The sequence below is a fragment of the Pistacia vera genome, unplaced genomic scaffold (genome assembly GCF_008641045.1).
Source record: "Pistacia vera cultivar Batoury unplaced genomic scaffold, PisVer_v2 Contig451, whole genome shotgun sequence".
Lineage (NCBI taxonomy): Eukaryota > Viridiplantae > Streptophyta > Magnoliopsida > Sapindales > Anacardiaceae > Pistacia > Pistacia vera.
Genome location: NW_022196281.1, coordinates 1145844 through 1167179, shown reverse-complemented (window position 1 = coordinate 1167179; position 21336 = coordinate 1145844). Strand labels below are relative to the sequence as shown.

The 21336-nt window shown below is 37.7% G+C and overlaps 1 protein-coding gene across 1 annotated transcript; it reads right to left on the bottom strand.

Annotated features, from left to right (window-relative positions):
* Positions 1-9669: 9669 nt before the first annotated feature.
* LOC116144688 lies at positions 9670-18782 on the bottom strand. The gene is given in 6 exon segments (XM_031430138.1): positions 9670-9978; positions 13873-14365; positions 15188-15633; positions 15727-16531; positions 16902-17751; positions 18242-18782. Coding segments are annotated over 6 exon segments (3444 nt in total).
* Between the last annotated feature and the right edge of the window lie 2554 nt (positions 18783-21336).

The window sequence follows — 21336 nt, the reverse complement described above, 5'->3', positions numbered from 1 at the left end:
CATCACCATTAAGGAAAACTCCAATGCATTTTAACCTCCCACTGGTAGAAGTGTACCCTTCGCTTTGGCGAACAAGGTTTCAACGAACAGTGGTTTGATTAAAACCATGGTGATGGAAGGCATTCGTGACTTAATATACTTTAATTGAGGGTTTGATATTTAATGTCTCATTAGATTATTATCTTTGTTAGAATGACATTGTTTGGCATGTTATTCAACATTCAACCTTAGCATGCATTCTAAACACAAGATTAAAACGTCTCAGTACATGGCCCAACTAAAACCAATTTCCTTGAGCCTAGAGGAATTGGTGGGTCACCTAGGGATCCTGTAATAAACATCTTGAGTCTTCAAGTATGGTTGCCTCGTCCTTTGCTCCGTCCACAAGTACATTACAAAAATATCATTTTAAATTTACAATAAGAACAATTATAAAAATTCTTTACATCAATAAATTTAGAAACCTCGATTTACATTCGAAGGGAATGAGATGAGAAGAGGAGAAAGGCAGGACACACAGGCCTTATTTAATAAATTTACAACCATACATACCCAAAAATTTAAAACATTCACCCTTAGGTCTAAGGCTCACGTACCGGGCACCATATGATATACAAAAAAGTACATTGCATACATTTAAAAAACAATCAATTTTTGAATTGGGTGGGTTTATTAGTTAATTACCCTCTTTTATGTGCAGAATGATTATTGGCTTTATAGGTTATTAAAAACTATAGATTGGTCTCTTCGCAAAAAATACAGAATTGGGAAAGCTACAGACTTCATCGCGGTGAAGGTTTTATCTTCACCGGGGAGAAAAATTCCAAAGAGCACTCGCTGCGGCGAAACCCGGAAATCCCCAATATGAACAGTTCGCGTTATGTTGCAGTTTTTGTGTAATAACATGAATCCAAATCAAATCAAACGCACACACGTTCAACTAGGATATCAACCAACCAATATAACATCCATCAACACATTATAAACCATTTTATCATTTGAATCATTCATCCAAAAACAGATTTTTCTAATTTTGTAGTTTTTGCAGATTTTTCAAAAAGGACATGTTATCAACCAAATACATGTTATAAATCACACAATAAACTGTAGAAATTAATACCTGAGGCTCTGATACCACTGTTAGTGAATGACCCACTTATGCAGCAGAAAACAAAAGACATAAATGACATGGATCGTTCCTTAGAACCAAGATCTCGGTATAATATCACAGTTTATACAGTATAAAAATTAAATCTGCAGAAAATCATATTCATGTTCAATAATCTTACGCACATTTGGCAGCTCCTCCAACTTTGTCCTTGAATGTTTTGCTACCAACCCAAGTGTAGGATTGAACTGACGTAGTCCACACGAAGATAATCGCAAGGAACTAAGGAGGGATTTGCTAGATCCTCCTTAGCCTTAAGAAACAAAGAAGAAAATGAGTATTGATTTTGGCTAAACCAAAATCTAGCGTGGGAGAGAAAATGGGGCTGAAAGGTTTTGCACTTTTCAATGAATAGTGAATGAATAAAAACTCTCTCTATTTTTCAATTAACACTTTGCTTTGTAGTGTTATTTTACTTGCCCTATTCCCATATGGAATAGGCTTGGGCTCTAACCCAAACACCCCATATTTCCAAACACCCCTTAATTAGATATTTATTTTAATTCATCATTATCTTCAATTAAAATCAATTAATATATATTTAATATATATATTAACATTTAACAATAATGATAATTTATTTAAATATATGCGAACACATATTTAAACGTAATTTCACTTATTTAATTTTTCTAATAAATTAAATAAAGGCTACGACCTCAGTAAATTTAATTGCACTGTAAAATTATCAAAATACCCTTTTGCCTAAAAAGACGAAAACGCCTTTCTTTCTTCTTGGCTCTTAAATTATCTTCCATGTGTGTGACCCATAGGCTCCTCATCATACCGGCAGTGTATAGTATCACGATTAACACCAATTAATCATCTCACTAATACACAGACCAAGATTGGCCCCCAGCAAGGCATCATGGCCACCCGATAGATTCGGATTCAGCAAAGTAGCTACCTGTCAACGATATGGTTACCGTACAATTCGATCCTTTCATCATACGTTATCTCGACGAGACGAAGGCATAGAAATAGTGTCAACCTTCGGTTACTCTCGATATTATTTATTCAGTTTCTGGACCAATGACCCGTATTATAAACTGGATAGAGCAACAACTCAATCCCACTGTGGCCACAGTTTTAGTGTCATTGCCATATACTGAATTGCGCCGTGAGATAACTTTCTCCCGTACCCGGGAGTGATAAATCCTCTGTCAATCCACCATAGTCTTGATACACTCCTTGATGCAGCCAATCACCACCGTATTGACAGCTCTGAAAAGAACTGCGTTAGGCTAGTGTCAAACTACACCAATCGGTGCACAAGGCGCTCCGGTGATCTCAAGTCTAAGGATCACATGTACCACCATTTGTTAGAGGATTTATTCCATAGACACTAGGGTTACCATCCATATGGAATCCTCTGGTGGGTCAGTCCAGTGAACTTGCTACGGTATATCTGCCTATAGCAAGCGCCCATGTGTTGCACCAGGTTGTCACCAAACAACCTTGACAAGTGAGATCAGTCACTGTCTTTCGACAGGATCGTTCAACACTATGATAGCCTTACCGTATTATCTGTGCCCTTACTTCAGAATAATACTGGGGCTACAGACATTTCTAGAATGGCCACCATATGTGCTCATAGGGGTCTCACTATCAAGATTTGAAACACTTGATACCCTCATCACGGTTCTACCATTCTAAGGACATATATCAATACATATTGCAATAATAATGATTTACGTGATATAGAATAAAATGCCTTTTATTATTGATTAATGAACATTATTTCAAAGAGTCAATTCTACAATAATTTATTGGCTCTAGGGCATCTACTCTAACACAGACCATGTTGGTCATGATTTTGCATGTTAATTAGGCTCTTCAATTGCTTTGATGACATGGGCTAAGCCTTGATTATTATTTGAGCCCATCTTGGTCTTTTTAGAATCAGCCCAATTCTCTTGGATTAGCCCATTTAGTGCTTCCTTGAAACGTTTGGCTCTAAGTCTTGTAATTGGGCCACTAGGAAGTGACAAAGGGTCTTGTGCAAATTTAGCTCCATTCCCATGTGTATGATCAGTTTGTCCAGCTCCTTGGTTTGCATCATTCTCCCCCTCTTGAGAAGGATTTGTCCTCAAATCATCACCTACATCAAAAGGAGATAAATCAGCAACATTAAAGCTTGCATTGACACTATACTCACCTGGTAAGTCAAGCTTGTAGGCATTATCATTGATGCATTCCACTACTTGAAATGGTCCGTCACCCCGAGGTAAGAGTTTTTAACGCCGTTTCTCCGAAAAATGGTCCTTCCTTAAGTGCAACCAAACCCAATCTCCTAGTTCAAACACTACCTTCTTGCGTCCCTTGTTGCCTTGATAGACATATTGTTTAGTCCTCCTTTAAATGTTCAGCCGTGCCTTTTCACGAATCATCTTTACAAAGTCTGCCTTCTTTTTGTCATCTAAGTTCACACTTTCACTCAAAGGTAAAGAAGTTAAATCCAAAGGTGACAATGGGTTAAAGCCATAAACAATTTCAAATGGTGAAAACTTAGATGCAGGATGTATACTTCTATTGTAAGCAAATTCAACATGTGGCAAACAATCTTCCTATGTTTTCAAGTTCTTTTTAATGATAGCACGTAGCAAAGAAGACAAAGTTCTATTCACTACTTTAGTTTGACCATCCGTTTGTGGATGACAAGTAGTGGAAAACAACAACTTGGTTCCCAACTTTCCCCACAAAGTCTTCCAAAAGTAACTCAAAAACTTTGGATCCCTATTAGAAACAATGGTCCTAGGCATGCCATGTAACCTAACAATTTCTTTGAAGAACAAATCAGCTATATGTGATGCATCATCGGTTTTATGACATGCAATGAAGTGTGCCATATGGGAAATCTATCTACCACCACAAAAACTGAATTTGTCCCCTCTTAGTCCTAGGTAAACCTAAAACAAAATCCACAGAAATATCAGTCCATGGTTTACTAGGTATAGGCAAAGGGGTGTACAAACTATAGGGTTTCAACTTAGACTTAGCCTATTTACATGGGATACACTTCTCATAGATTCTTTCCACATCACGTTATATGAGGCCAAAAAAAATGATCATGCAAAATTCCTAAAGTCTTAGCTATAACAAAATGACTCATCAAACCACCACCATGAGCTTCTCTCACAAGCAATTCACGCAAAGAACACATAGGCACACACAGTTTGTTTTCCCGAAACAAAAATCCATCATGCCTATAAAACTTACCAAACGCCACTTTTTCACATGCATTGAACACATCACAAAAATCAGAATCTTGTGCATACAAATCCTTGATGTATTCAAAGCCAAGCAATTTTGTATCTAAAATGGAAAGTGAAGCATACCTTCGGGACAATGCATCAGCCACCACATTTTCCTTACCCTGCTTGTATCTGATCACATAAGGAAATGCTTCAATGAATTCCACCCACATGGCATGGCGTTTGTTCAACCTTTGCTACCCTTTCAAATGCTTCAAAGATTCATGATCTGTGTGAATCACAAATTCCTTTGGCCATAGATAGTGCTACCAATTTTCCAAAGCCCTTACTAAGGCATACATCTCCTTATCATAAGTAGGGTAATTTAGGGTTGCCCCACTCAACTTTTCACTGAAATAAGCAATTGGACGTCCTTCTTGCATCAAAACAACTCCAATACCTATTCTTGAAGCATCACACTCAATTTCAAAAGTTTTAGCAAAGTTAGGTCAAACAAGCAAAGGTGCATTAGTTAACTTTTCTTTGATCAGATTAAATGCCTTTTCTTGTTCTTTCCCCCCACTTAAACGACACATTTTTCTTGATGACTTCAGTAAGAGGGGCGGCTAAGCTACTAAAATCATGCACAAAGCGTCTATAGAAGCTAGCTAAGCCGTGGAAACTCCTCACTTGGCTGATTGTTGTAGGCGTTGGCCACTCTTGGATTGCCTTCACCTTTTCCTCGTCTACCTCAATTCCTCTCTTACTAACAACAAAACCAAGAAACATAAGCTTATCTATGTAAAAGGTGCACTTCTTAAGGTTAGCAAACAACTTTTCTTTCCTTAGAATTTCCAAAATAGATTTCAAACGCATTACATGTTCTTCCAAGTTTTTGCTATAAATTAGGATATCATCAAAATACACAACTACAATCTGCCATTAAATGCACGTAAAACATGGTTCATCAAACGCATAAATGTGCTCGGAGCATTAGTTAAACCGAAAGGCATCACTAACCACTCATATAAACCATATTTAGTCTTAAAAGCAGTTTTCCATTCATCACCTTCCTTCATCCTAATCTGATGATATCCACTCTTAAGATCAATTTTTGTAAAGACACTAGAACCATGCAATTCATCCAACATATCATCTAATCTAGGAATGGGATGACGATACTTTACCGTTATGTTGTTGATGGCTCGGTAGTCAACATATATCCTCCATGATCCATCCTTCTTAGGAACTAATAGCACCGGAATCGCACAAAGACTCATGCTTTCACGCACATACCCCTTCTCCAATAATTCACCTATTTGCCTCTGAAGTTCCTTGGTCTCCACGGGATTGCTCCTATAAGCAGGTCAGTTTGGAATTGATGCACCAGACATGAAATCAATTTGATGTTCAATCCCTCAGATTGGAGGTATGCCATAAAGTACCTTTTCGGGAAGGACATCTTCAAACTCTTGCAAAAGAGAAACAATATCGCTCGACAAAGCACCGACGAGATCATTAGTACATAAAAGAGCCTCCTTGTACATGAGTATAATAAGGGGCTGGTGTGAAAATAATGCTCTCTTGATATCACTTTTTTTTGCACTGTAATTGAATTTTTCCTCTCTTGCTCTCACTATGGCCGAAATCCTCTTTTTTTTTTTTCTTTTCTTTTTTTTCACTCTGATCAATGTTTTTCTCTTTTTTTTTTTTTTTTTTTTTAAACTATTTTTTTCCTAAATTGGGCCTTCCTTTCTTTTTTCATTTGATCTTTGTACTTTAGTTGGTCCTCCATGACCTGTTTTAGAGTTAATGGCACAAAAGTAATAGGTTGCCCTTTAGAGTGAAAAATACCTATTTGTGAATCATCATGCTAACCCTAGATCATACTGCCATGGTCTTTCCTAACAATAAATGGCATGCATACATAGGAACCACCATCACAAAGCACCCCATCCTTATATTTGCCAAGGATAATGCCACCAACACTTGCTTTGTCACCTTGATTTCGCCACAATCATTCAGCCACTAAGGTCGGTAAGGGCAAGGATGTTTCAAGGTGGTTAAGGCCAATTTCTCCACCAAATAGGCTGGCTATGTTTGTGCAACTCCTTCTATCAATAATGACACTGCAAACTTTGTTATTTACAAAGCATCGAGTATGAAACAGTTCTCCCTTGGTTACTTTCTTCCTCCTTGACTGCACATTGAGAACTCGCCTTGCCACCAATAAATTGTAACAACTACTGAAAACTAGTACAATGCATGCATAAATACATATAAAATTGGGGCCCAAAAATTTCTTTCATTGAAATCATATGTCTTTTATACACAAGATTACTGTTTAAAAAGTGCAGTTTAAAAGACAAAACAGGGGAAACAGTGTAGCTATTCTTTCGCTTGCCGACGGCCCTCCGACTGCGTCATCACCTAGAACCTGCATCCACAAAGGAAATAAAGGGGTGAGCACAAAATAATGCTCAGTAAGTAAACTCTCTATCTGTCTGTCTGTCCCCGTAAGAGTAACTCTTAATTCTTTCCTTTTCTAATTCTGTTTCTGTTTCTACTAAATACCATGTCCTCATCTTCAGGAGGTACGGCCGGATGGCGTTCACACAGCACCATTTCGCTTCTATGGCTATCGGGTGGAATTCACAAAGTGCCAACCGTTCTTAGTGACTACCGAGTGAGGATCACAAAGCACCAACTCGATTCTTCTTAACTAGGGTGGAGATCACCTAGCACCTACTGTTCCTCATGAATTTTGGGTAACGTTCACAAGCATTTACCCGTCTCTAGTCACTATCGGGGGATGATCACAAAGCATCAACCCGTTTCTACTAACTGTGGATGATGATCACAAAGCATCAACCCACTTTTCTAATAACTAATCGGATAGTGAACAAAGCATTACCCCATTTCATTACTCATTGGGTGACGATCACAAGCATCGACCCATCTCTAAGGCTATTCGGATGATGATCACAAAGCATCAATCCGTTCCTATAACGGGCGGGTGATGATCACAAAGCATCATCCCAACTATATCACTCTCAATTCATTCTATTGTAGTATTTCTCAATGCTCTCTACCCTAGAGTAGTTGTACCCACCAAGCTCTTACCATAGGGTAATACATACACAATTCTCTTACACTTTCTTAGGGCACTTTTCCATGTACAACTGTGCCTATGGATGGTTCAACTTCACCATGCATTATGAGATGCCAACATGCATGTTGCAAGAATTAAGGTTCATTACTCACACTCAAACCTCTATTAGGCATTCATCAAACAACTCATGTGCACATATAAAACTCTATTATAGCCATGATTCTAAAACTTTTCTTAACCATCCAAAATGGGGAAAAACCCTTCCCAACCATGAAACACAAAACTCAACAAGACACTTCCAAAAAAGGGTTTCATAACACCCCTTCAAATCATCCAACTACCTTGTCAAACCAACAACCCATTTCTCATATTTGCAGGTATTAACATTCACAAAGCATAGAAATCTCCATTTAATACTCCATACATGGATATTACATGACATCAAATACATACTCATTTCTATCAAAACCCTAATCAAGAAATTTCATGAATCTCAACTTGGGTTGGGTTTTACTTACTGTTATGGAGAGACTTCACAAATTCTTTCTTCACTTGTTTAGCTTGATTTCCCTCTAATCTTAACCAAAAGAATGAAAACCCTCAAACTTCAATATGGGTTAAAACTCCCAAATCACACAACTTAAGTAGAGATTCTTACTAGGAAGCTTAGGTTGCTTTTCACCTCAAATCAATCAAAAACCCCTTGGAATTCCTTGATCAAAAGAGAAGAAAAGTTGAGAGGAGTGGAGATGGGAAGTGCGTTTGAGAAGAAGAAAATGAGGGGTTTTTCTGATCCTAATTCCGTTTAATGAAATATATAACAAAGCATTCCCATTTTACCCTTCTCTTCTTTGGAAATTCCATCTATATCCTTTGATTCATTACAACTCACCCCCAAAACAACATATCTCCATGAAAAATCCTTACAATTAACTCCCCACTTTTCCTGCTAATTAGGGGTAGAAAGGTCAAATTGCCCTTAGGGAAGAAAATATCTAAAACTCAACCAACATGAAAATCGGCCCGTCGCCGCGGCGAAGAAACTTATGTCGCCGCGGCGAAACCGTCCAGAGAGTTTCCGGTGGTTTCAACACATCTTCGCCGCGGCGAAGATTCTTCTTCGCCCCGGCGAAGCTCGGCATACTACACTTCTTCCATTTTTAACCCATTTCAAGGCAATTAATCCACACAAAACTCATACTAATGAAAATCAAACAATATTACCAAAAACAACTCAAATGAGGGCGAAAGAGGAAACAATAACAACGTACCTCAAGCGGGGCGTTACATAAATCCCCAACCACAGCATGTTGCTCATCATCGGCATCCTCCAAAGGTGGCATGTCATCATCATCTACTTCTTCCTCATTCTCCGACTCAAGCTCTCCTTGGGCGTTTATCACCATCACCCTTTTGTTTACACACTGGCTAGTTATGTGTCCCTGCCTCTAACATTTAAAACACTTAATATCACGTGTTTTAGAAGTAGAAGCCTAGGTGTTACCTAGAGTAGTGGCGGTCATTGGTTTGGCATTCTTAGAGGGTTCAAATTTTGGCTTATTTTGTAGTTGCTCATCCCTTTTTGGAGCCGTCTTCCATGGGTTAGTGGTAGCTATAGGTTGTCCCCTCCTAGCCAATCCCTTCCGTTTGAATTGTTCCTCCACCTTTATGGCTTGATGCACCATATCTGTCAACTCAACATAGTACTGCAACTCGACTATATCCGCAATCTCACGATTTAAACCGTACAAAAACCTAGCCATGGTGGCTTCCCGGTCCTCTTCTACATTAGCCCGGATCATAGCTACCTCTATCTCCTTGTAATACTCATCCATACTCTTGGAGCCTTGAATTAACCTCTGCAACTTTTGATACAATCCTCTATAATAGTGGCTGGGTACAAAACGTTTCCATATAAGCATTTTCATCTCTTGCCAAGTGTCCACGGGTGGGTCTCTATTCCTCCTCCTATTAATCAGTAATTGATCGCACCAAACAATGGCATAATCGGCGACTTCAATTGCGGCCAACTTAACCTTCTTTATCTCCGAGTAGTTGTGACATTCAAACACCATCTCCATTTTAGTTTCCCACTCCAAATAAGCTTCAGGATCATTTTTACCTTGAAAAGATGGGATTTTAATCTTTATGTTTCCTAAATCGTTATCCCTCCTAGGCCTACCCATCCTAGCTTTTCAATTCCCATACCCACGCTCAAACCTGCCCCAGTTCAAATATGGCTCTTCAAACTCTTCCGACTCTGCCTCGTCCTCAACATTCCGCCACGGAACACACCCACCTTGCTGCCTATTGGGGATGTCTTGTTGTTGTCCCCTAGGAGTTCCCGCTTCTACGCTATCCAACCTCTCGTGAATAGGTTCTAATTCAGCCCTTAACATACGCCTTATCTCCCTTAACAACGCTTGCATTTGGAGGTTCAGATCTGCGGGTTGTCGATATTCTTTGGTTGTGTCTTCTTCTTGATTATTGGACATGCTTAAAATCTGCAAAACAAGGTTAGAATCCTCACAAGCACTCCCTCAAGTATTTCACTCAAGAATTGATATAGTTGCACTCATGTTTTCATTCTAAACGGCTTTTACCCTCTTATGGTCTCGCACACTCTTGCCTTTTTCCACTCTTTTGTGTCTTCATTAGTTCTAAATCGAACTTCAAGAAACTAATTCAAAATAATTCAGTAGCAATTAAAAAAAAAAATGAGAAACAACCAAAACTCAGCAAAAGGTCAAGAACTTGAATAAGGTGAGAAACAAGATTGAAAGGAAGAAATTTTCAGAATGGAATCATGTACTCTTTTTTATTTTTATTTTTTACTTTTTTTTACAACAGTGAACAAGAAATAAAAAAAAAAGGAAAATAAAAGATAGTCAAACTTGCCTTAGAACCAAAGCTCTGATGCCAAATGATATGAACTCCGCCAACAATGATGGTTGGAACCCCAAGATCATGTAGACAAGATTTGTTAAGCCTTGACCTGTCACCTAACTAGATGAAAACCAAGACTACAAAGGATTGAAACGCCACACCAAGAAACCTAAGAATCTCTCAAGAATCAAGGTGATAAGTTTGGTTGTTTGAATGCCACAAGATTAACTTGATAAGTTCAAGAGTTCTTTCAAGAACGGAGAGGAACACAAGACCTCAAAATGATAATAATTTTCTGAAAACCAAATATGTCCTTTAAAATTCGTAATGCCCATCTATATACTTGGAACAATCTTCCAAAGTAGGATCGCACTCACGGAAATACACATGAAGACAATTCGCAAAACCCTTGATTATTTTGCTAGAACAATCAAGGGCTTCAAAAATCAATGTTTTTCAATGAGTCAAGAAGAGAAAGAATATTTTCTCTTCAATCAATGAGTGGGGCGTGAGAGAGAGAGTAAAAGGGTGGCTAGGGTTTTAATTATTAAATGAATCAATGAATATTTTGTTTTAATTTAGGTTGCACTTATATAGTGCAACAATTAAAACCCTATTCCAACCAAACACACCCTTTATGGTATTTTAATTAATTAATTATTGTTATAATTAAAATCAATTAATATATAATAATATATTAACATTTTATTATTAATAATAATTCATTTAAATATATGCATCTATATATTTAAATATAATCTCACTAATATAATTTTAATATTAAAATTATATACAGGCAATAACCTCAGCAAATTTAATTGCATTGTGAGATTACCAAAATACCCTTCGTCCTAAACGATGAAAATACCCTTCTCACAAATTGATTCTTAAATTATCTTCTAAGTGTGTGACCCGTAGGCTCCTCATCATATCAACAGTGTGTAGTATCACGATTAACACCAATTAATCGTCTCACTACACACATACCAAGATTGGCCCCTAGCAAGGCATCATGGCCACCCGATAGATTCAGATTTAGCGAAACCGCAGCCTGTGAAAGGTATGGTTACCTTGCAATCAAATCCTTTCATCATCTGTTATCTCATCGAGATTGAGGTACATAAATAGTGCCAACCTCAAATATCCTCGACATGTTTGTATTCAGTTAATGGACTAATGACCGGAATAATAAATTGGATTGAGCAACAACTCAATCCCACTGTGGCCATAGATTTAGTGTCATTGTCATTTACCGAATTACCTAGTGAGATAACTTCTCTCGTACCTAGGAGTGATGAATCCTTTGTCGATCCACCATAGTCTTGATACACTTCTCAATGTAGCCAATCGCTACCGTATTGAAAACTCCCTCACCAAGCTATAATCCCTACCATAACATAACACTTCCAAAAAGATTCCTCAATCTCCTCCAATTTCATCATAAACTACATTCTCATCATACATCACACTTCTCAATTGAAGTGTATTTAACAACCACAAAATAACTACTTATCTCAACCCAAGTTCTCACTAACATAACATATATCATGCATAAATAAATCTCTACACAATGGATTTCTCAAATCTCAACTTGGATTGGGATTTACTTACCTTGTGATGGTGTGATTCCACTAACACTTCTCTTTTCCTTAGTAACTTGTCCCTTCTCTACAACTTTAAACATTAAAACCATAAGACTTCAATGTACAAATACATGCAAAACTTCACATCTAAAGTAAGAATCCTTACCTTAGGATGCCTTAGATTAATTCTCTACCAACATCCAACTAAAAAAACTCTCAAAAATCCTTGAAAGATTGAAGGAAGAATTGAGAGGAAATGGAGAATGGAAGAGGCGGTGGAAGAAGAGTGAATGAAGGGTTTACTAAACTTAACCCCTTTTTAGCTCAAAATATATTCATTCATTCCCATTTTACCCTTACTCTTTCTTAGGAATTCCACTTTTGCCCTTTGAATTCGTTGCAAATGCACCCCTATTTAAACTATTCTTCATGCAATTTCCTTGCATTTCACTCCTCACTTTTACTGCTAATTAGGGGTAGAACGGTCATTATGCTCCAAAGGAAGAATTCTCTAGAAACTTAATAAACATTTTGTTATGCCCTTTGTCGCGGCGAAGAATCTTTCTTCGCCCCGGCGAAAAATTCCAGAACCTGCACCGTAGGTTGCAAGGCTTCATCGCCGCGGCAAAGCTTCTTCTTCGCCCCGACGAAGTCTGAAAAACAGAAATTCGCCAAGTCTTTACAAATTTCAGGGCAATCACTCAACCAACTCACAATATCCACTCAACCAAGGACCAACCAAACAATATGAACAATATACCAACTCAGTTAAGAGCAAAACAATAAAGATTCAAGCACTGCAACGTAAATTAGCTGCATACCTCAAGTAGGGCGTTACACACTTGATACCCTTGTCATGGTTCTACCATCCTAAGGACATATTATTATGTATAACTATGATTTACATGATATAGAAGAATATGCCTTTTATTGATAAGTAAAGATTTATTACAGAGTCAATTTTACAATAATAGATTGGCTCTAGGGCACCTATTTTAACAATCTCCCACTTGCACTATAGCCAATCATTCATGTATTTAATACCGAATGACCTTAAGTGTTTTTCATGCTTCTACTGTGACAGAAGTTTCATCAGTGGATCGACGAGATTGTCATCAGTATGCACTTTACTTATTTGTACATCTTTCCTTTCAACCATTTCTCTAATGAGATGAAAACGTCTTAGTATGTGTCTGGACTTCTGGTGAGACCATGGTTCCTTTGCTTGAGCCATTGCTCCATTGCTATAGCAATAGACATCTATCGGATCAACAAAGTGATAGAATAGGAACAAGTGGTTTTGCTAGGAACGTGTTGAGGATGATCGAATTAGAACCCTAAGGAAACCAAGTCCTTAAAACCCTAATCTTGAGACGCCACAAAGGTTGATCACTCCTTTTGATAAGTCGAGATTCAAACATTCAATCAAGAACATAAGAAGGCAAAGCAAATAGCTTTCTGAAATAAACTTCAATTGATAATAATCTGTCCCCCAAAAAATAACATGGTTGCCCCTTTTTTATAAGCAACAAACCCTAAAAGAAAACGCTAGCCAATTGAAAAATGGGTTGGGCCTAAGTACAAGCGAATAGGGCCTAAATAAACCTTAAATAAATAAAAGACTAAAGAATCTAATGATAATTAAAACATAAAAAAAAAAAAAAGGCCCAAGATTAAATAAACGAAAATTAATCCTTGCATCCAACTTGATCTTCCGAATCTACCCCTTACATAAAAAGATAATAGACCATCCTTAGTGAAGCTTTGAAATCTTTGAATTTAGTCTTAGAGTCTTCTATTACAACCTCTTTGTATTGCACTTCCATGATCAAGCCTTGCAAAGCCTCTTTCATCCTTTTTTGTCTTTGCCCTGGTCATTGGACCACCCATTCCTTGCAAAGGATCTTGAGAATATTTGGGAACATCAACTTGGTCAGCACCTCGATCTCCATTATTCCCCTCCTCTTCAAAAGGATTCATCCTCGAATCTCCTACATCAAACAAAGATAAATCAGCAACATTAAAAGATGCACTAACATTACCATAATCACTTGGCAAATCTAGCTTGTAGGCATTATCATTGATCCACTCCAAGACTTGAAAAGGGCCATCTGCTCGAGGCTGCAATTTTGATTTCCTTTGTGTGGGAAACCTTTCCTTATGCATGTTCACCCAAACCCAATCTCTAGGTTGGAAGACAACCTTCAAACGCCCCTTATTGGTTTGCTTAACATATTGCTCATTCTTCCTTTCAATGTTGGCCCGAACTCCAGCATGTAAATCCTTCACAAAATCTACATTTTTCTTACCATCAAGATTAGCATGCTCATTCGTAGGCAAAGGTAAAATATCCAAAGGTGTTAAAGGATTAAAGCCATAAACAATTTCAAAAGGAGAAAATGAAGAAGTAGAATGAACAGTCCTATTATATGCAAACTCAATATGTGGCAAACACTTCTCCCACTGCCTTAAGTTCTTTTGAATGATAGCACGCAACAAAGTAGTGAGTGTCCTATTAACTACTTCAGTTTGACCATCCGTTTGAGGATATGCAACAGTAGAAAATAACAGTTTGGTTCCTAATTTATTTCATAAAGTGCGCCAAAAATGACTTAGCAACTTAACATCTCTATCACTAACAATTATCTTACGCAACCCATGCAAACGAACCAGTTCTTTAAAGAACAAATCAGCAATATGTGTTGCGTCATTTGTTTTAGAACATGCAATAAAATGAGCCATTTTACTAAACCTATCAACAACAACAAATATGCTATCCTTACCACTTTGAGTCCTTGGTAATCCTAAAACAAAATCCATAGATATATCAATCCAAGGTTGATTAGGTACAGGTAAAAGGGTATACAAGCCATGCGGTCTAACTTTAGATTTTGCTTGCCTACATGTAATGCACTTATCACAAATAAATTGCACATCATGCTTCATATTAGGCCAATAAAAATGCTCACGTAATATATCTAAAGTCTATAGAACACCAAAGTGACCCATCAAACCTCCCCCATGACTTTCCCTAACAAGCAACTCATGAATAGAACAATAGGCACTCATAATTTATTTTTTCTTGAATAGAAATCCTTCATGCCTATAAAAATCACAAAACGTACACTTATCACATGCATTCCATACTTGGCTGAAATCAGAATCATTGGCATACAAATCCGTAAGCAATTCAAAACCAAGTAATTTAGTTTGCAATGAAATAAGTAATACATACCTCCTAGACAATCCATCAGCCACAACGTTTTCCTTCCCATGTTTGTATTTGATTACATAAGGAAACATTTCTATGAACTCCAACCAATTAGCATGTCTTTTATTAAGCTTACCTTGGGTCTTCAAGAACTTCAAGTTCTCATGATCAGAATGAATGATGAATTCCCTCGGCCACAAGTAATGCTACCATGTTTGAAGAGTTCTCACTAATGCATAAAGCTTCTTGTCATAAGTAGGATAATTCAACGTTGCCCCACTTAGCTTTTCACTAAAATAAGCAATTGGTTTGGAATCCTGCATCAAAACAGCTCCTATTCCAATCCCGAATGCATCACATTCTATCTCAAAAGCTTTAGCAAAGTCAGGCAAACACAAAAAAGGTGTATTAGTTAGCTTATCTTTCAAAGTTTTGAAAGCTTGGTCATGCACATCATCATCCCACTTAAAAACAACATTCTTTGTAACAAGTTCATTCAAAGGTGCAGCAATAGAACTAAAATCTTTAACAAACCTTCGATAAAAACTTGCTAAAGCATGGAAACTTCTCACCTCATTCGCATTCTTAGGTGTAGGCCAGTCCCTTATTGCCCTTACCTTTTCTTCATCAACACTAATACCCTACGAACTAACAACAAATCCAAGAAACACAACAGATTCCAAGCAAAACATGCACTTCTTAAGATTAGCATACAATTGGTGCTCCCTCAACACACTAAACACAGCATGCAAGTGTTTCACATGTTAATCAAAAATTTTGCTATAAACAAAAATATCATCAAAGTAAACTACCACAAATTTTCCCATGAAAGCACGCAAGAGATGGTTCATTAACCTCATGAATGTACTAGGTGCATTAGTTAAACCGAAAGGCATTACTAACCACTCATACAATCCATACTTAGTTTTAAATACAGTTTTCCATTCATCTCCCTCTTTCATGCGAATCTGATAATAGCCATTCTTTAAATCAATTTTAGAAAACAATTGAGAGCCATGCTATTCATCAAGAATATCATCTAATCTGGGTATAGGATGTCTATACTTTACCATTCTCTTGTTAATAGCTCGACAATCCACACACATGCGCCATGTTCCATCTTTCTTTGGGACTAAGAGGACAGGAACCGAACATGGGCTAAGACTCTCCCTTACAAATCCCTTTTGCAATAGGTCATCCACTTGCCTTTGTATCCCCTTCGTTTCCTCGGGATTAGCTCTATAAGTAGGTCGATTTGGTATGGTGAAACCAGGTACGAAGTCTATTTGAAGCTCAATTCCTCTTAGAGGAGGTGATTCATGGGGAATCTCCTTAGGAAGTAGGTCCTCAAATTCTTGCAATAAAGACAAGACAACACTAGGCAAAGTTGAGTTAAGGTCATTATTAGAAAGATAAACATCCTTGTACATAAGTACAAGTACTTGTTGCCTCGCCATCATTACACTTTTAACCTCATGTTTTTCAGCAAGTACACTTATTCTTTTATTTTTCTCTCCATGTTGCTCACTTTTCTCTCCATTTTTCCTCTTGCTCACACTATTGTTCCTCTCTCATTTTGCACTCTCTTGCTATCCTAATCTGGTCCTCATAAGCTTGCAAAGGTTTGAGAGGGGCTAATACAACTTTTCGGTTGTTCATTACAAAAGAATAACGATTTTTGTACCCATCATGCGACACCCTCCTATCAAACTGCCACGGTCAGCCAAGCAATGTATGACAAGCATACATCGGTGCCACATCACAAAGAACCTCATCCTTATACTTGCCATTGGAAAAAGGAACACAAACTTGCTTGTTTACCTTCACTTCTCCACAGTCATTCAACCATTGTAGCTTGTACGGTTTAGGATGCTTCTTCCACTTCAAATTCAACTTTTCTACCAACAAAGTACTAGCAACATTAGTGCAACTCCCACTATCAATAATCAACGTACATACCTTATCCTTCACGTGGCATCTTGTGTGAAAAATATGCTCATGTTGCTCCTCATCTCCTTCATCCTTAGGCTGTATACTCATGGCTCTCCTTGTAACAAGTAAATCACCATGCACAGGTTCTTCCACTTCAACATCAGAACAATCCTCTAATTGTGGCATCTCATCGTCACTTGAGCTACCACTTTCGACTTCTACATTTGCCCATACAACCATAACCTTTTTGTTTGGGCATTCGGAAGCAATATGTCCGAATCCTTGATGCCTAAAACACTTAATACCACATGACTTAGTAAGAGTTTTAGTTTCGGGTTTACCTTTAGGAACAGCAACCGAATTCTTCGACTTTGCTTCTTCTTTTGTTTTAAAGATAGCTTTGTTGTCCTTCCAATTTGATCTCCACGAAAAGCTAGAGGACAAACCAGATCTGAACCTCTTGGACTTGATTTGCTTCTCCACTTTAATGGCTTTGTGCAGTAGCTCCTCCATCTCTACGTAACGTTGCAACTCAACCACGTCAGCAATCTCCTTGTTCAATCCGGCAATGAATCTAGCCACTGTTGCTTCTCTGTCTTCCTCTATGTTTGCTCTAATCATGGCGATTTCCATCTCCTTATAATAATCCTCTACACTCATGGATCCTTGAACCAGCCCTTACAACTTCCTACACAAATCTCTATAGCAATGGCTGGGTATAAATCTCTTGCGCATCATGTAACGACCCCAAATAGGTGGTCAGCCACGATCACACAGCATGGCAGGATATCTCCCCCCCCCCCTCCCCCCTTAAGGAGATTTCTTTCACCTCGCTCATTGCTCGAACCCAAGACCAAGGGGCTAAAGTCAATTGGGAAGCATGGTGACTACCATCTAGCCAGATGGTAGTCACCATGCTTCCCAATTGACTTTAGCCCCTTGGTCTTGGGTTCGAGCGGTGAGGGAGGCGGAAGAAATCTCCTTAAGGGGGGTGGCAGGGGGGGGGGGGGGAGATACTTCCCCNAACCACGTTAGTAATCTCCTTGTTCAATCCGGCAATGAATGTAGCCATTGTTGCTTTTCTATCTTCCTCTATGTTTGCTCTAATCATGGCGATTTCCATCTCCTTATAATAATCCTCTACACTCATGGAACCTTGAACTAGCCCTTGCAACTTCCTATACAAATCTCTATAGTAATGGCTAGGTATAAATCTCTTGCGCATCACCAACTTCATCTATTCCCATGACCGAATAGGCCTCTCACCATTCCTGTGCCTATTGATCACCAATTGATCCCACCATATACCTGCATAATCTGTAAACTCCATGGTTGCTAGCTTTACTTTCTTCTCTTCGGAATAATTATGACAATCAAATACGTGCTCGACCTTTCTTTCCCACTCCAAGTATAGCTCAGGATCATTCTTTCCTTGAAAAGTCAGAATTGCCATCTTTATACTGCCTATATTGTTATCTCCTTTGGAGTCAACCTTCTTGGCCCGTTTATAACTTGTTCTTTCCACTTTGGAATCAGCTTCGTCTTCTTCGTCGAACTCATGTCTTCTATGTGATTTAGAACCGGAAGAAGACTCCAAATCATTCAACCTCGCATTCAGTAATTTAAATTGGTCATTAACAGCCTTGATGAAGAATTTCATGTCGACCTCTTGTGGTTCTCCTCCTTCCTTACTCATGGTTTCAACCTGTAAAATTAAATAAAATAAAAGGTGTTGTTCCTCACACACTCCCTCACGTGTTTGCACTCAAATTAGATTGTTATCACTCGTGTTTCACACTATGTTAGCTTTTTCTTGATGATGATCTCTCTTGCCTTTCACCACTCAAAGCCAAGCCAGCCCCCTTTATGTTCTTAACAGAATCAAAGAATTTAACAAATCTCAAGAAGCAACCGGTTACATGGTGACAATCTCAAAAATCAGAACTTTAAAAACTTAGTTGAGGCAAACAGTGAACAAAAAGAAAGACCCAAGATGACTCTAAAGAACCAAGAAAATAAGAAAACTCTAAAAGGAAGCAAAAGACATGTGAAAGAAATCACTGGAATTGACGCTAAATGATTAAGAAGGCAAAAGACACAAAACAACCTTGTATATGCTTGAAACAATCACTAGAACAAAAATAAAGGGAAACTAGAACAAAATAAAAAGGAAACTAGAGCAGAATAAAGGAAACTAATTCAACAAGAATAAGAAACTCAAGCAAGAAAAACAAGAATTGGAAACTTAATTCAACAAAAATAGGATACTTAGCAAAGAGAACAAGAATGGGAAACTTAACAACTCGAAATTGCCACCTTTTTTTTTTTTTTTTTTTTGCTGCCTCTTTTTTAATGTAAAAGAACTATGAAAAGACGAATTCAATTTATTTATTTATTTTTTTGAATCAAGAACGTAAACAAAGAGTGTTGGAGATAAATAACCTGTTTCCAGCAACAAAAGCTCTGATACCAAATGATAGAATAGGAACAAGTTGTTTTGCTAGGAATGTGTTCAGGATGATCAAATTAGAACCCTAAGGAAACTAAGTCCTTAAAACCCTAATCTTGAGACGCCACAAAGGTTGATCACTCCCTTTGATAAGTCGAGATTCAAGCATTCAATCAAGAACACAAGAAGGCAAAACAATAGTTTTCTATAACGCCCACATGGAGGTATGTAATTTAATTTATGTTCTTATACCCTTAGTTGAATTCTGTTAAAGTTATTTTGAGAAAAATGTGAAGAAAATCCCTTAAACTTTCATTAGGGGTAAAATGGTCTTTTCACTCAAAATTAGTTGAAAAAGTGGGGAGTGAAAAGAAATAGAATTTCATGGAGAATGCAATAAAAATGAGGGCATTATTGTAATTGACTAAAGGACATAGATGTAATTTCTAAGAAAGGGTAAGGGCAAAATGGGAAGGCATGTGTTAATTGTAAGTTAATAAGGGTTGAGGTTTAGAAAACCCTTCATTTTTTCTTCTCCACCACCACCACCATTCCCATTCACCACTTCCTCTCAACTCTTCTTTTAATATTTCAAGAATTTTAGAGGGCTTTTTGAGTAGTTTGGGGTAGAAAGTTAATCTAAGGCATCTTAAGGTAAGGATTCTTGCTTTAGATGTGAAGTTTTGCTTATATATGTATATTGAAGTCTTATGGTTTTATTGTTTAAAGTTGTAGAAAAGAGACAAGCTATAAAAAGAAAAGAAAAGTATTAATGAAATCTCTCCATTACAAGGTAAGTAAATCCAACCCAAGTTGAGATTTGAGAAATCCTTTGAGTAGAAATTGAGTAGAGATTTATGTATGTATAAGTATGTTATGTTATTGAGATGAGGTGGGATGAATATTGTCTTTGTGGTTGTTGAATACACTTCAATTATGAGAAGTGTTGTTGAGTGATGAGAATGTAGTTTGAGATGAAATTAAAAGAATTTGAGAAGTATTGTGGGAGTGTTTGTGCCGTGGGGTGATGGTGATGATACAAGAGAGTTTTTCTCTCATTTTGGATGGTTTAGGAAAAAAATTGAATGATAATTAAATTAAGGTTTGTTTAGACACAATTGTTGTTTGATGAAATGCCTAAGTGAGAATATGTTACCATGGTTGCCCTGTCATAGCCGTGACCTTCTGAGTGATTCTTCGGCATCTTAAAGATTGAACTGGGTTGAGACCAAAACATAAAAGTTGTAGCCCTATCTCTAAGCTTTAAAACGAGGCCAAAACCGTAGCAATCCAATGTTTATAACTCAAGTTATGCCTTCTTGAGTGTGACCTGTGCAGAATGACTGTCTTGATGCAATATTGCATTTGTGCATTTCATAAGTGCATTAAGTAAGAAAGCATGAACCATCCTTATACATTAATTGTACATTGAGAAGTAGCTTGAGAAAGAGTAGAGAACTTTGTGAATGAACTGCTTTAAGAGTAGAGAGAATGAGAAAAAAAACACGAAGAGTGGGTTGGTGCTTTGTGAACTCCACCCCGCAGTCACGAAGAGTGGGTTGGTGCTTTGTGAACTCCACCCGGTCGTGCCTCCGATAAGATGAGGCTGTGACATTCAAGTGAGAAAGAATTGGAAAAACATGAGAAAAAATAAAGAAAGAATGAGTAAAGTCACGAATAGTGGGTTGGTGCTTTGTGAACTCCACCAGGACGTGCCTCCAGCAAGAGGAGGCCGTGACTTACAATAGAAAATTAATAAAAGAGAGCTGTGTGAAAGAGAAACAGAAAAGGAAAACAAATG